This window comes from Paracoccidioides lutzii (assembly GCF_000150705.2).
Source record: "Paracoccidioides lutzii Pb01 unplaced genomic scaffold supercont2.10, whole genome shotgun sequence".
Classification (NCBI taxonomy): Eukaryota; Fungi; Ascomycota; class Eurotiomycetes; order Onygenales; family Ajellomycetaceae; genus Paracoccidioides; species Paracoccidioides lutzii.
In genome coordinates, this window is record NW_015440956.1 from 644,570 (window position 1) to 659,950 (window position 15,381).

Genomic DNA, 15,381 nt, shown 5'->3' on the forward strand with positions numbered 1-15,381 from the left:
TTAGATACATGGAGGTTATATCGGGGGGTCCTCCGTTGGGTTAAATTCCCGATAGCGCGATCATGATGCGCTTGATAATCCAGCCTTGATCTTCATCCCAAGATAGAACTTTACCTCTGGCATCCCTTATCCATGCTTCATCTCGGTATCTCTTCCATACTTGATAATCTGATCATCGGAACTCGATCCTGGTCGCTGTGTACTTCAAAAACGTCGCTGCCTCTTTCCACAGTTCTCCTGGCCTGCTCTCAAGAGCTTCCGGATGCGGAGGCATGGGTATCCTTGATATACCTGATGAGGAGGTCTAACATGCTGAAAACACGGGCCTTCGTGATCTTTGCGTATCTTGATTTTTCGGCTTTCTGACCACGGCTAAACTAAAATTTGTTATTAAAGTATGTAGGGTATTATTTTTTCCCCATTCTAGGGTAGTAATTGGCGAGAACATGAATTCCTAGAAACACTCTATTCCTAACTTTCAACAAACCCACGTCAAAACCTGCTTGTTATTAAGATTTTGCCTGCATGATACAGCAAAGGTCTGGGCTGATCCTAGGACAGCAATTTAAGCACATCAAGGTCGAATTTCCAAGGCAGTGTCCAGCCAAGATGCCAACTTTCAGCCAGCCTTGTAACCAGATGTCGCTTATAAGAATATCGAGTTCACCCCTCATTGTAGCCTCTAGGCTCGGAACTTCCCCTGCTTCAGTTCGCTTGGATAGATCTGCGATGGCCTGCGCGTATGAGCTCCTTCAAGGCATTGATGAACAGAGTGCTGCCGTGGTCGTCCAGCTGCAACTTCAGGATGCCGAACTATATTTTTTTTCTTCCAAAGGAAAATCTCGTGAGGGCGAGCTGTCGGACGAATCGCTCGCATTTCAGCTGCAAAAGCAAGAGCTAGAAAACTTCTCTTCGTTGCATGCAGATAACCAGATGGCTCGAAGCATGGCAACGGCCATCTTGACTGATGGACAGTTGTTGACAGAGACTCTGTCACAGGAAGAAATCGCTGCAAGAGACCGTGATATGGCCCGTCAATTGGCTGATGGAGTAAATCCATCGAATATGGACTATGAAGGCAGTTCAGAGCCACAATTCTTTCGACGATGAGTTCTTGGAGAAGCTCCGAGTCTTGTACGTCTCTGGTTTTGAAGACGTCCGGCATGACCCCGATGGCGGAAAACTAGACTTTGCAGACGATGCTCTGGCAGAGTCATCTGCGTGGGCGGCAAGTCGAACCAGCAATTCATCCTCAATAAACCGCCGTTGCGAAGCCTGCCGAGAAGAAAGAAAGTTTTTCAACGTGGCTCGTCTTCCATGCCATCACAAATACTGCCATGCCTGTCTTAAAAGAATTATTCGAAGCGTCGATGACAGATGAATCACTATTCCCTCCTCGCTGCTGTCGTCAGCCAATAAAGCTGGCGAGTGTCCGCATATTTCTGGAATCCGAGCTTGTGCGAGGTTAAACGAGAAAAAGAAAGTCGAGTTCGAAACCCCAAATAGAACCTACTGCCACTCGCCGAAATGTTCGAGTTTCGTCAACCCCCGCAGCATCGACGGCGAGGTAGCGACGTGCTTTGAGTGTGGTTTGACGACTTGCACGACTTGCAAAGGATCAGCACACGACAGAGACTGTCCAAATGACATACTTTTGGAAGAACTGTTAGACACAGCCAGGGAAAATGGGTGGCAACGATGTTACAGCTGTTGGAGAGTTGTAGAACTCGATCACGGTTGTAATCACATGACGTTCGTGATCATTCCTTGGCTGATTCTTCACGTGTACTGATCTCCCTGCAGGTGTCGCTGTGGCGCTCAATTCTGCTATATATGTGGACAGCGTTGGAAGAGTTGCGCCTGTGAACAATGGGATGAGGGTCGTCTTCTTGCCCGTGCAAATCAGATTTTAGATCGGGAACCTGAGCGTTTGGCTGCAGTTCCTGCTCCGGCTGATGCAACCCGATTAGCAAATGCTCCCCACCTACCGCAAGAAATCGACCCTCCCGCGAACCCTACCCTAGACCGGAGAAACATCTTGGTTGCGGAAACCATGCAAAATCTTAGGGCAAACCACGAATGTGGCCACTCTCACTGGCGGTGGGTCCAAGGACCTCACCAATGCGAGGAATGCCACCACTTCCTCACGCAGTATATCTTTGAATGTCGTCTGTGCCGTCTGCAGGCATGCAACCGGTGCAGAAGGAATAGGCTTTAATGATGTTGCTTGTATACGTTCGTTCGGGCAGTTTGATTTCTTAAATTTAGTTGTTATTGCATGTAAATGGACCTCAAAATTTTATGCACAGGTGCAGGCGGATTTTGCTGCTATTGGCAGCTACCCTTGTTGCGAAACCACTCGTGTCGCAACAGAATACCCTTGTTGTAGTCTTCTCTATCCACCTAAGCGAGCTACGTATTATGTATTCACCGTGCCGCTGGTAGTTATAAATTTTAGCCGCGCGAGCCTTGGAATATCCCTAAGGTGCCAGTATGCTATTTCGTTATAAGGTTGGATTCGTGGTGCTCTTGGCCAGGTTGATCATAACGGACGGGTTGTGAATGCTGAAGTGGCTACGGTTGAAAAAAGTGGACGAGACCAAACAAGATCGTTAGAGAAGCACTTCACTATCTAAATAACTATTTACATCTTTTCTTCAGAATGTTGAATGCTTCTGCAGATATCTTTTCTGGAGCACCCGATGTAACATTGCGCGAGCCGGGTTGAATTTCCTCGGCCAATAGGGTGTAAAACTCGAACCCTGTATAACAACACCTTCAACACCCTGCGGAATGCCGGTTTCTGTCGCGAATAGAGGAAACAGAGGGTAGATATTCAGCCTCGGAAGTGCCGGGTAGATGGAACACATGACACAAACTTTTGTGCTGCAAGGATGAGAAATGCGGGTTATTCGGGGGGTTCGCTGTTGGATAAATTCCCCATAGCGCGGTCATGATGCGCTTATCATGGCATTATTTTTAAGCTTTCCCTTTGGAGATGATTGCGTGTGCTTCGGGCCGGGAACACATCGCTTTCCTGGCCGCCAGACAAGCCTAATTTCCTTCGATAACTTGGTCTCTTCGACACATGGTAAGGGATCTGTGTGGTAAATGATGTACAATCTCCTTATGATACATATATTCCTCCATATTTTGTCGAATATGATATACTTGGGAGACTCAAGCAGTGTGGATCGAGTTCCGATATTATCAAAGTATGGAAGAGATACCGAGATGAAGCATGAGGATGCCAGAGGTAAAGTTCTGTCTTGGGATGAATATTAAGGCTGGATTATCCCAATTGTCCATCAAAACATGTCCCCGCTCTGGCCCATTAAATATCCGGCAACTGCTCTAGAGGTTGAGTCAGAATAGATGGTAGCCAGACTGACCTCATGTGATCTGTAATCGAAGCTCTTGTATCCTCATATACATCCTCAAGCCAAGATTGCCGGTCCCAATCGACCCAGGCATCAAAGACATGCCAAAAACCCCAAGCCTTGTTCCAGCGGAGCAGAGGTGAAAATCGAAACTCCAGGGAGATATCGTTGCTCTTCCTCTGGATATGGTGTCCTCCCGAGTACTGCTTTCCCGAAATCGATGATTGTTATCTTCCGAGCTTTGGCCGTGTTCAGTAAGAGTATGTTCCGCGGATGTATTGTCCCCATGCCGGACATTACATGTGTAGAGCGATGTTTCAGCATCGATTACAGCCTTCATAATAACATGACGATCCCTCTGTGAGAATTTCGCGGGGCACAATTGCTGCATGGATGTCCCAGCAACAAGCTCAACAACCAGCTGTCCGGTTTGGCTGCTGCCTAGCCAGACTCAACACAGAGGCTGCAGCTTTAAAATGTGTCCCCCTGGCAATATCATCATCCGGACTCAAGTGGCATCGTCGTTCTCATCACGTCCACCAACTCTCTCACCACGAATATGGCCCCTCCAACGATCTATGAGGCTTTCTGGCGACCACTGGATGATCTCCCCTCCACCACAGTTGCGAATGATTACAGATCTATTTCGGCAAGTGCACATTCAACAGTGGCAGAAGATCCTCCAAGCGCTTGTGTGACAGAACACCCAAGCGTTCTTATCGACTATGCCCGCAGCCGACTCCTCGCTCATGCTCCAAATAGCGGCTGCTTAGCGGAACGCATGCCTCAAGTTGAACCCGGCCACCTTCTTTATACGGAAGCTGACGTACTTCGTGCATCGGTTCTTTATCTTATTCACCCTAGTCAATGTTGTTGCAAATCGACTTCTCAACACTGGCAGCCTTGATTGTAGGGGCGAATTGGCTTCAGGGGGTGGCTGCCGAACCAATGTGAGATGGGTGTATCGCAATGGCAGTCAGACCACGAACATTGCGGTTCTTGAAGTGAAAAATACGAAGGTCTTGCATTTGAACGATTTTCATCAGGCATTGACGAACCAACAAAATGCACGCGCAAAAGCGGGATGCTGCCCAGGGCCAGGAAAACCGCACCCACTTTAAGCGGAACGCACATTGGATATCAAAGCAGGCGAAGAAGTACTCTAGGAGGGTTTCACCAGATGTTGCTGTTTTTTGATTGGAATTCAATGTTCGTGTTCGACTTCAATGGTGTGAACGAAAATGCCCTGAATCCGGTGCTCGCAAGGGGAGTTTGGTTTTCAGAATCCAGCAGCAGCCCTCCCCAAGATCGAACTTTTTCGAATGGTCCTGTTAGGGTTCATCATTCGAGCTTTAAGACAGCACAACCTCATTTCATGATTCCCAGCCTTGCTTGTCGCCCCATCGGATTTTCCAGCATTTTCAGCTACTTTCGGTCGCGAGGAAGGTGATTCTTGTTTTGAACGGACAACGCTTTCTGTTAGGTACAGGGTTATCACTAAATAAACAAGTTTATTGGGTGTTGAAAGTCAAACCCACAAAAATAAACCAGTTGTTTTCCCATATCTATGGGCGAGAGCTCCGGGATATAGTAGGAGGGGCAGTAGAGACATAGAATTTGATTAAACGACAAATCAGACAATATATATGAAATCACCAAGCCTGCATGTCGGAAGTGTCCCTCGGTGCTTTGTATGAATGGATAAGGCTTAAACACTGACTTCAAGAATTAGACAACGAACCCGGCTGAACCAGATAAGTTAAGATACAAAAAAACACGACCTTTACCACCTATGACTCCGTAGGCTTAATATCATTAATAGCCTTGTCAAATGCTTGGATTATTGGTCCATACAGAACCTCCGGGTCTTTGGGTGTCCCCGTGAAGAGGCCGTTCCTGCAGGGAAACAAGATTCCCCTCAATTCCTTGCAGAGCGGTTTGACACATTCGAAAGATTGCGGAAATTCTTCCAGGATATCCTCAAATCCATCCACATGCATATGTCCTCGTTTTAGCGCTAGCGATCTCCCGATAGCTACCAGTGTACCATTTTGTCAGTAGACTTGCCTTTTGGCTGCTCTTTGGAGTTAGTCCAGCCACGACGACCCGCACAAACAAATAAAGACGTAAAACAATGACTCGAGATCATGCCGATAGGTGTGAGAGACCCCAAGTAGCACCTCAATCGCCATGAACTCCATTGTGCCGGTACGACAGCGCGCACCACTGCGGCCGCTGCTAAGCTCTTTGGCAAGATCTAGGTCGATCAGCATTCCCATCACACCGTCAGTCCCCCTGGGGTCGGTTATTATGATATTATTCTCGGAAATATCTCGATGTGCAATACGTGATGATATTTATGGGGTAGTGTGCTTATGGAAAGGTGTACAAGATATTCTGGAGATATTCTGGATCAAGTTGACAGACACACCACACGTAATCCAAATGATAATAATTAATTCCTGTCTTAAACACAACATCAACACACTATTTCTGCCTCCTTGGCCGCTTCAAGACCTGTGTCTGCTGGGTGAAGGAAGTATTGGGTGTAGCTTCTGCTGAGGCTACAACGCTCGTCTGACTTAGTTGGCCGTCATCCTCCAAAAAGCATGGGGTGTTTGATTGAGAGAATCCAAGTTCTGACTGCGAAACATCAAAATTTACTCCAGGAGGGATTCCATCAAGAGCTGTGTGGATCCTTTTGAGATGATCTGGCGCCCACTTCTCATAAACATTCCTCGTAAACGTGTAAGCAGTCCACTTCTCTCTGCCGTCCAGCTCCGTAAAATCAAACGTTCTGATGGGGTGACGGTAGAAGGAAGTCTTGCTTCCCTCAATGACTGCATAGTGGCCGTAGATTCTCACTGTCCTGTTGTCATGTGAGATCGAGAAAGCCAAGATCTCGCGATTGACCTCCTCTTCGTGTCCCACAAGTTTAAACAGCTCAACGACGCCCCTCACAGCGAGGGTCATGCTGTGTGCGTTCTGGCGGTCAGCAATGTCAAGTGCAGCTGTACCCTTCACCTCACTGGTCAAGAAGGGAAAGTACATGTAGAAGGTGGCTAGGAAGAAGGAGCTGTAGGTATCCAGATTGTAACCGAGGAACGGTTCAAACTTCTTTAGCTGGTCTTCTGTGAACGCAGAACGGCTGAACCCAACCGCATAATCAGGCTGCGGACGTGGTCCACAGAAGACAATGGAGGAACCCCACTGTTCATTGACGCTTTCAACCAAACACTCCAGAGTCTTAGCGCCACATGTAGCTAATGTCTCCGCCGCAGGGACAATCAACCGAGATATATCTTGAATAATTCTTGATTCGTTTTTACTCTGTAGCTTCTGGCAAGCCTTCCGGAACCGGTCGTTCTGAAATATCGTGCCTTCGGGAGTCATCTGTTTCTCGTCAAGTAGCGTTTTACAGATCTGTTTGCTTTTTTCCGTTACTTCAAGTTCAGATTCAGCCATAAAGCTGCCTCTGGTGGCAAGGACGGTCTCATAAGCAGCGCTTCTGTATTTGGCACTCTTCCCATCTCTTGATTCTTGATCAGAAGGTGTGTTGGAGCCTGTAGCAAGACTTGAATTTGAGTTCTTGCGGCGAAGAGAAGCTGTTGACTTTTTCTTTGCAAGAAGGTGGCTCATGTTTTCAATCTGTCCAGGCTGTGCTTCAAAATATTCTTCAGGCCAGCGATCGTTCTTGCACCAACATCTGATCAGGTCAACCTTCTTCCAGTTGGTAATATCACGCTGCTCTTTCACCTGGTTTGAGGTTTCCCAAAGAGTAGGATCGTCAGCGTCGCTTGCAAGAAATGTTCGTCGCCGCTTTTGAGCTGGAATGCTGGAAGACTCTTGAGCTTCTCGCGGTCGTTTCTGTACTCGATCTCCGGCTAGTAGACAAGCGGTCGGATTCTCTGGAAACTTGCTTTTAAGTTAGCTTCATAGCGTGGTGGGAGACTAGTGCCATACCTCTTTTCTGGGTGTGTTGCTGGTAGAAGGGGAATTTGGATGATTTTGTTTGGCATTTCCGGTGTGATATAATACAGTTCTGTCTTCAGTGCGATATCTCCTTTGTAGGCGTGCGCTCTTGCGAGTAGGATCCTGTGGTCGTTCTTTCTTGACGCGTTGAGGCCGCTTCCCTACTAATGAACGGTCAGTTATAGGAGGCAGGTCGAAGCATGGGTGACTACCTTGGCCTTGTACTTTCAGCACTAAAAGCTGCTGCGATGACTTTCTGATGTTTGGCCTTGCGAGATACCTAGTGTTTCTTGCGTCTGACCTTTTCTGACGTGGGGCCATGTTGATTGGATGAGAGAGGGGCAAGAAGTGCTTCTATGTACAAAGGGACTATTCGCATGCTGCTGAAATATGGATTGGGGGGGGGGAAGGATCTGGTGAGAGAATTGGAGAGCTTGCGAAAAAAGCGATGGAATGTTTTGACTTCATGGGCAGCGCATCGTCAACTATGTATTGGGAAGTCGGCGTAGGGAAAATCATGGCCGCCGAGAGCCGATCGTTTGGCGTTGTAAGCCCAGCGCAGAAACACAAACCTTGGAATGCCTGCCCAGCGATGCCAACGACTCTTTGCCACGGGTGAAATTTGTTTAGCCTCCAAGTTCGATTCGTCGGCTAGGAATCGACCGCTTAACGCATGTGTCCATATTAGTGAACTAACCGAAATGTCAAGCCGCGAGATGGGAAAACTGGCCTCCCCAATTTTTCTTGGGATGCAGCCGAAATCTTTGTCGCATTAATAGTTTTTCCGAACTAGCCGGTTGCTCTTTAAGCAACTTGCCCTACGCATCAATGCTCAAACGAAAATCTCGCCTGTGTAAACCATCCCTCTCTCACCGATCAAGGGAAGAGCAAGTCCACATGAGTTGCCGATGGAAGAGAATACCACCATGTTTTGCAATAGTTCAAATTCTGATTACTCCGCCGCAAATGCGACTTGCTGCGCCACTTTTTGGCATAATCGGAAGTGGTGAGCTTCCTGCGCAGCAGTATCATGAAACCATGCTTTGCTTTTAATTTTGCATGGGAAATGTCAAAGGTGATCGACATGGTTACAGCCGAAAAGCGATCGAACTTAAAGCAAAAGTTCCACTACCTGTCCAGAAAATTTCACTAGGTTCCATTGATATCCTGGTATTTCACACCAAGCTGTGAAGCCTCTTTATCAATGACATCTGGGCAAGTTCTTCATATTGAGTGCTTTGGTATAGAATTTCTCAGTTCCTTGTGGTATTTGTTGCAGACCTCACTAATGTTGTCAAGTCATATGCCTGACCTCACAAGCATACACCAGAAGTGCTCTCTAAAAGAGTCCTCAACTGAACATCCTCTTCTTACTGTCTGATTTACTCAAGGAGACTATCAGCTCACAGGGCCTTATGATAAGTAACATTCTAAATGGAAATGGCTCATCTGACACAACTCTAGTCTTTTTCAACCTAGTGACCTTGACCTGATAATTGAACTTCCAGACTCCTCAGACACACCATGGTGGATTGTGGGCAAGGATCAGAATGTGTACTGGAAGAGATGTAATGTTATTATTGTTGAGAAGGACAGTGAGGAGAAGAATAAGGAAACACCACTCAAGCAGTGTAATGGCCAAGGAACTGTACCCCCAGACATTGAACTGTACATGTCTGGTCAGGGTGGAAGAGTGAAGGAAAGATAGCATTGCATGATGGTGACTGTAGACATTCTAGCTATATAGCTTATCCCTTATCTCAAGATCTTCTTTCAGATCCAGACATAAGTTGATTCAGGCCTCTTTTGTCAGATTTACTTGTAAATATCATCGACACGCATTCTGTCACGGATATCTTTTTCTCCTGCAATTCCATCCTGTACATTTTGCTTGCCCGTACTGCTCGATAAACCTCATGGCCAAACACACGAAGAATACTTTCGTCCCGAACACCCTTCAGAGTGATTTCAGGGTCGGATGTGTTCGATGTCAGCTTCACGCCTTTCCCAAGGAGAAGATGCCGAACCCCCATCACCGATTCCACTGGTATCCCAAACAAATCCTTCACAAGACGTTCCACCTCCACTTCGCAGACTTCTAGCATCATGACACAATCAACCAGCACGAATTCAGGGAATTCCATCGTTACGGCAGCTTTCAAGGAGGGCATCCCATCACCTAGGACTGGGACTCTTCTGATCGCACGACACATGTATTCACCGAAAACATTTGCAACCTCTTTCAGTGAGGCATAAATCACTGTTTGATTTCATCTGATGATCAAGTTAGAATTGCTCAGGGATATTTCAGAGATCATGTTAGACTCATTTGTATGACTCACTGAAACAACAGGTGGAGCAAGCCCTGATTGAGCTATATTGTTATTTCTGAAAAAGTTTGTTGAGATGCCTATATAGCTTTGTCAGAAAATGAAAATCATGATGATGAGACAGTCTATCTTTATCTTCAAGATGCTGAGATATAGTGAGAATTTGTTTGCTGACAGCATTTGAAATCTGAAAGTCTGCTACTCTTTTCACAGCATATAATCAGTCATTAAAGAGTAAGACTTGAAAGACTTGCATGATGCTGTTTCTCTCAAGTCTTTCTTGAAAATGAGTCTTTCCCTTTATAGCAAGGGAATATGCCAGCCAGATCATGAAACTCTCATGATCTAAGAATATTTGTACAGTGCTTGTATTTTTGATGACATGAATTATAGCAAGCTTCTTTCTAAGCTCTGGAGGAGCCCACTTCTGATCTTACTTCTTGATTTACTCAGTACAAATATTGATTGCAGCTTCAATTATGAAATCTTTGCTCTCATTCTGTGAGAAATCTGTGGGTATGAAGTCTGCTGTCATAGGTGTACAATGATCTGTTTGTCTGATATTGAGATAAATTGAGATCTTTCCAGACATGTAGATGTGGGGAAGTCAAGGCTTAAGAATCTTTCTTGATTACAAAAAAGACTGCTTAGCTTTCACAGATGATAGAAAAGCTGACTAGGAATCTTACTAAGACTGGAGGAATTCTAAACTGAAGATTATCTCAAACTGAAGCAAATTGAAATGTAGACTAACATTGCATGCAGGTAATTGACAAATTGTCACTTTGATTTCAGGGAAAGATTGGGAAAAATTTTAGGCCCAAGCCTTTTTGCCTCAGCTCGAGGAAATCTAAAGCCTAAATTTCCTTGGTATAAGGAAGATTAAGACTTAACTTTGCCATATGTACTAATACCTGTATATTCTGTAAATGCAGAAGCATCATTGCTACCTACCAGTCTTACGAGCTATGATAGGAATCTAGTTCTTCCAGGCTAAATGTTTTGCTTTTTCCATCATGATTCAGCTGCGGATACTGTCGTTGCTGCTTCGCCAGTTGAACGCCTTCCTGAACAGTTCAAGGTCTCCACATAAGCTATTGTACATGAACCGTTTTCGCCGATTGTTTGCCAATCGGGTGCGGCACAACTACAATCCGTTGTTGTAAACTCGCAACACCTTACATGGCAACGCCAACACATGCATCCTTCTTCAATTGATCGTCTAATTTCATACGTCCAGGGACAGCGAATAATGGAGTTCACGATGATGAACCTGGGCGTTCGCGTCCAAACCAGGGGTCTAGACGGGTTGAGATTTACGGTGCAGAGCAGAGGACGGCAAGCTTCCTCCAACGGGTTCTCAGACAGATACCACGTCGACATGGTCGGGACCATGTATCCTGCGGCATAATTTTCATGCATCCCTAAAGTGAGCGACGGCCATCTTCTCCCGTGCAGGTGGGGTCTAACCCCAGTTGAAAGAATAGAGTGTTAGTGGGTTGATGGAATGGCATATAAGGAGGCACAATTCCCCCGAAATCCTGACTCTCAAAGACCTTATCAAGCCAGTTCCCCAGCCTAGTTTCTAAGACTTCTTTGTCCATCAACTATCAAAATGCCCAAAGCAACAAAGCACAATGGCAAGGCCCCTGTCGCTCCTCCGCGATCCCAAACACCTCCATGCACCCCTATCGATGAAAGCCCCCAGCATTGCGTTCAGCAGCCCATCACACGAAAGGACCTGGAAGATCTTCTTCTAAAAGTCATTTACGAAGTCAGAGCATCGAAACCCAACGTCTCTGCAGACCCTGCGGGCGACCCTGCCGACCCAGAGCAAGCTAGCAGCGAAGACCAAGAGAAGGATGAGAAAAAGATTCACGCCTCCAAGGCTGAATATAAGACCGTCGATGAAACATATGCTAATACTCGCATAATACCCCGTACCTTGCTAACGGGATATGCACAGCTGGGATTCCAAGGAGTATGAGTATAAGATAGTCGATTCCCCACCTGCTCAGAAGGTTGGTGAATTGGACGAATATGCATTCATCATTCGCAAACGTATTCGTAAGTACAACACAGTCTTGGCCTGGAAATTCCTGACGTGTATTCAGACAAGGAGACCGGCGAGCCCATTGTTTATGTTGACATCAAATCACCGGGCCTGCGAGACATCGTAAGAGTTGTGTTGAAGGATATTAGAACAGCTGGCCTTGAGGCAGACAAACCTGCGGTGTTGTGACGCCTGCTTCCCTTACGTCATCATTTGCTGATGGCCAAACACAGGTTGAACGGAATCTGCTATACCATTTCCTTGCCGAGTTGAAAGAGCACCTCAGGTTGGATGAAGAACAAGATAAGCAAGGCGACAGGGCCTTGGTCCACTTGGGCCTGATGATACAGTATCTGGAGGAAACGTACCAGTCCACCTCAGAGGAACTGACTTCACTCTTGAAACACCGGAAAATTTCGTACGGTCTTCTCTGGGCATTGTTCAAACCGGGCGCCTTAGTCTATATGACCTGCCCTTCCACCGGTCTGTCCCGCTGTGTTCGGTACAGCTTTGGCGAGGAGAAAAGAATAAGCAGTGGTACCTGCTTCCAAATCCATGGCCACTATTTTGATTTTGACGGGGAGGCGTTTGGTATGTCAACCGAGACTCTGTCAATAGAGACTTTTCGAGGAGCGAAGCGACTTGAAAACCTCCCAGCCTATCCTCTAGAATACCACCCGGATCCAGCAATCAAATCACGTCTGGTTGCAAGGGGTCAGAAATTTGTTTCATTGATGGGCTGCTATCACCGTCAATATCAGGGAAATTTGTTTGTTCAAGGGAAGAACAAACTCTTGAAAATCCGTGTGAACAGTAGGATCATGGTCGACGCTGAGCTTTTCAGGACGATGAACCCAAATTATGCGAGATTGGAGGCTAAAAAGGCGACTGTCTTCGATATATTGGGTGAGGCTTCAGAAAGCAAAAGCGTTCGTCGTGTAAAAGGTAGCGGTATGGCTCCTAATGAGATGGTGGATTGTGACTTGGCTATCTGCAGCCCAACAGTACTCGGCTTTTCCCTGAATGAAAAGATTTGGGGTGAGATCCCAACCCGTGGCCCAGTGGCTGTAATCAGACTGACACGGTTGATATAGAAGAATTTGCTGTGGAGGATGTTGACGAGATCAAATTCTCCAGCACCCCATTTGACATGTTAACCATCCCTGAGGATATGAAGAAGGTCATCAAGTCTCTCACGGAGAGCCGTGTCAGCGCGACAAATGGAGAAGGCTTCGATGATGTCATTGCGGGAAAGGGCCAGGGTGTGAATATCCTTTTGCGGTGCGTTCATTCTTTGGCCATTATAACTGTGCGGGATAGCTGAATCTGTGATAGCGGCCCGCCAGGAGTGGGGAAAACGCTTACGGCAGAGGCCATGGCTGAACAACTTGAACGGCCACTCTACTCAGTATGTTTCTATCATCTGAAATGGTTCCTGCCTGCTAACCATTTTCAGATCTCCTCTGGCGACTTAAGTGCGAGAGCTGAGGAAATGGAAGTCCAGCTTACTCGTACGTTCCGCATGGCTAGTGGCTGGGGGGCGGTCCTGGTACTAGATGAGGCCGATGTGTATCTGCAATGACGAGATGGTCTGCAGCTGGAACGAAACCGCCTTGTCACTACATTCCTTCGCACTCTTCAATACTATCGTGGAATTTTCTTCCTCACCACCAATCGCCTCAGCGATTTTGACGAAGCCATCCTTGATTGGATCGACCTAAAGCTCCGGTATGACAACTTGGATCCCTCGGCCCGACGGAGTATTTTCAGCCACTTTCTCATTGAAGCAAAGGCGGAGGTTGAGAAAGAGGAGCTTTGTAGATTTGCTGAAATCAGTCTGAATGGTCGTCAGGTGAGAGCGTGTGATATCAACCAGGGCAGACAGAATGCTGACGCAATGATCAAACCAGATCAAGAACATTGTGAAAATTGCCCACAATGTTGCTATAGCTGACGGTGCCAGACTGTGTCCAACTCATATTCGAACAGCTCTGACGGCAAATGGGTATACCATTCCCACTGCAGGCGCTTTGGCATTTGACAGCAGCTTGTATGAATGAGATCTACCAGTCTATTTCGGAAGGATGGGGATTCTGAATGATCGCTTTGTGCTTAGTGTTTTCACTTTGAGTTTAATGTTCTGATTTTCTTTCCATCTTTATGCTTCACGGTGTTGCTTGCTCCCGGATTCAATGTGGCTTCTGCGGTAAAGCTCGCGCGCGGCGGTGCATTGCGGGAAGGGGGAACGGTTCCCAGCTACTGGATTTTGCGATTGTCTTTTTTTCTGGAATATTAATCTTGCTTGACTGTACACGCTTACATTTCTAGTAATTCGCTCTCATAACGTCTATCGCCGGCCCGCCGTCCAGCTCGCCGCGACATCGTAATTAACACATCATCAGGAAGCATAGACGGCGTAGCACATGCGTCCGTGTCTTCTTCGTTGGACAGTTCAATAGAAGCTAGTTAATTTTGTATAACCTCGTCCCTACCCATATATCAACCGGAAGTGTGGAGGGCGTACCGCAGATACCATAGGAACCATCTCCCCTCTGTCTGACCGTTTCTACGAGCTGGCTCAACATCCATCCACATCTGATCCTTGAACCCGTCCCGTAGCTCATCGGCCAACTAATCTCGTAAACGGTGCGGTCGCTTCCAGTTGACTGGAAGGAGAACTATTAGCGGAGCTGAAAGTATATAAAGTCTGCCCTTCTCCCACTCTGCTTCTATCGCTCTTCTTCCCTGTTCTCCTCGCAAGTGCCGCAAATTTCTCTGGATACACGATTCAAGACGGCCCAAAACGAACCAATGGCACCTGACACCCAGAACGATAGCTTGCATGCGTCACAAGTTCCGGCCAAGAAGAAATCGAAATGGTCCCCACAAGAAGATGCCAAGATCATCGAGCTGCGGGGGCGTGGAGTAAAGTGGAAGGATATCAGCAAGGAGCTTCCCAGGCGAAGTGCAATGAGCTGTCGCCTGCACTACCAGAATTACCTCGAGAGACGAACTGAGTGGGACGAGGACCGAAAGGACAAGCTCGCTTGGTTATATGAAAGGTGGGAGTGGTATGGTACGAGATGGCAACTGGCCAAATTACTGACAAAGCAAGCAGATTCAAGGCAGAGATGTGGGCAAACAATACAGAGGAGCTGAGTGTCCCCTGGCGGGCCGCAGAAGCTATGCACTGGCAGCTGGGAGAACAAGACATAGCCAGACGAACTGGAACAGTTCCGTTCTCACTCTCGCAGCTTGCATCGGAACCTCCCCAAGCGTCGCGCTCACTTACCGTTCGCCTCCCTTCCATTGCAGAGCTCGAAGCCGGAGTTCCAGCAAATACAAGTCAGCCACCAGATTCCGCAGAATTGAACCGCAGGCACAAGAATAGCCCCCCAGCGACGGGTCCTTCTGTGGAGAGTTGGGCATGAATAGCGTGATCATCACCGCAGCGGCCGAATACCCGTAACCGTACAACTGGAGGTTCGACACCGCAGCGTTCAATGTATGTCCCGGGTCAGATGCTCAAGACTAATCGGACGATGGTTATGGTTCCGGGATATGTTGATGGCCTGTATTTATTCTTTGGTCCCACCGTTGGAGGCCTGTTTCTACGGATCGGCTTCCATGTCCGTGGTAATTGTGT

General features: G+C 47.1%; 9 protein-coding genes across 9 annotated transcripts; 5 read left to right on the forward strand and 4 right to left on the reverse strand.

Moving 5' to 3' along the window:
• Window positions 1-609: 609 nt before the first annotated feature.
• On the forward strand, window positions 610-2,218 carry PAAG_04214 (IBR finger domain-containing protein; the record flags this gene model as incomplete). Its single annotated transcript, XM_015845210.1, has 4 exons — window positions 610-1,050; window positions 1,079-1,343; window positions 1,413-1,752; window positions 1,804-2,218. The coding sequence occupies 4 exons, from the start codon at window positions 610-612 to the stop codon at window positions 2,216-2,218; spliced, it is 1,461 nt and encodes a 486-aa protein (XP_015699436.1).
• A 1,090-nt stretch (window positions 2,219-3,308) lies between these two features.
• On the reverse strand, window positions 3,309-3,771 carry PAAG_11821 (hypothetical protein; the record flags this gene model as incomplete). The annotated part of the gene is made up of 2 exons (XM_015847400.1): window positions 3,309-3,354; window positions 3,434-3,771. 2 exons carry the CDS (start codon window positions 3,769-3,771, stop codon window positions 3,309-3,311), a joined length of 384 nt encoding a protein of 127 aa, XP_015702992.1.
• A 168-nt stretch (window positions 3,772-3,939) lies between these two features.
• PAAG_04215 (hypothetical protein) lies at window positions 3,940-4,501 on the forward strand (the record flags this gene model as incomplete). Its single annotated transcript, XM_015845211.1, has 2 exons — window positions 3,940-4,213; window positions 4,245-4,501. 2 exons carry the CDS (start codon window positions 3,940-3,942, stop codon window positions 4,499-4,501), a joined length of 531 nt encoding a protein of 176 aa, XP_015699437.1.
• A 669-nt stretch (window positions 4,502-5,170) lies between these two features.
• On the reverse strand, window positions 5,171-5,659 carry PAAG_04216 (hypothetical protein; the record flags this gene model as incomplete). Its single annotated transcript, XM_002793898.1, has 2 exons — window positions 5,171-5,415; window positions 5,497-5,659. 2 exons carry the CDS (start codon window positions 5,657-5,659, stop codon window positions 5,171-5,173), a joined length of 408 nt encoding a protein of 135 aa, XP_002793944.1.
• A 208-nt stretch (window positions 5,660-5,867) lies between these two features.
• Window positions 5,868-7,673, reverse strand: PAAG_04217 (hypothetical protein; the record flags this gene model as incomplete). Its single annotated transcript, XM_015845212.1, has 2 exons — window positions 5,868-7,295; window positions 7,344-7,673. The coding sequence occupies 2 exons, from the start codon at window positions 7,671-7,673 to the stop codon at window positions 5,868-5,870; spliced, it is 1,758 nt and encodes a 585-aa protein (XP_015699438.1).
• An 883-nt stretch (window positions 7,674-8,556) lies between these two features.
• Window positions 8,557-9,060, forward strand: PAAG_04219 (hypothetical protein; the record flags this gene model as incomplete). The annotated part of the gene is made up of 2 exons (XM_015845213.1): window positions 8,557-8,585; window positions 8,832-9,060. 2 exons carry the CDS (start codon window positions 8,557-8,559, stop codon window positions 9,058-9,060), a joined length of 258 nt encoding a protein of 85 aa, XP_015699439.1.
• A 52-nt stretch (window positions 9,061-9,112) lies between these two features.
• PAAG_11822 (hypothetical protein) lies at window positions 9,113-9,496 on the reverse strand (the record flags this gene model as incomplete). The annotated part of the gene is made up of 1 exon (XM_015847401.1): window positions 9,113-9,496. The coding sequence occupies one exon, from the start codon at window positions 9,494-9,496 to the stop codon at window positions 9,113-9,115; it is 384 nt and encodes a 127-aa protein (XP_015702993.1).
• A 1,801-nt stretch (window positions 9,497-11,297) lies between these two features.
• Window positions 11,298-13,795, forward strand: PAAG_04221 (MYB DNA-binding domain-containing protein; the record flags this gene model as incomplete). Its single annotated transcript, XM_015845214.1, has 9 exons — window positions 11,298-11,663; window positions 11,701-11,749; window positions 11,797-11,915; window positions 11,969-12,773; window positions 12,830-13,016; window positions 13,071-13,143; window positions 13,192-13,302; window positions 13,333-13,587; window positions 13,646-13,795. 9 exons carry the CDS (start codon window positions 11,298-11,300, stop codon window positions 13,793-13,795), a joined length of 2,115 nt encoding a protein of 704 aa, XP_015699440.1.
• Window positions 13,796-14,546: 751 nt separating this feature from the next.
• Window positions 14,547-15,166, forward strand: PAAG_04222 (hypothetical protein; the record flags this gene model as incomplete). The annotated part of the gene is made up of 2 exons (XM_002793904.1): window positions 14,547-14,797; window positions 14,854-15,166. The coding sequence occupies 2 exons, from the start codon at window positions 14,547-14,549 to the stop codon at window positions 15,164-15,166; spliced, it is 564 nt and encodes a 187-aa protein (XP_002793950.1).
• Window positions 15,167-15,381: the final 215 nt, after the last annotated feature.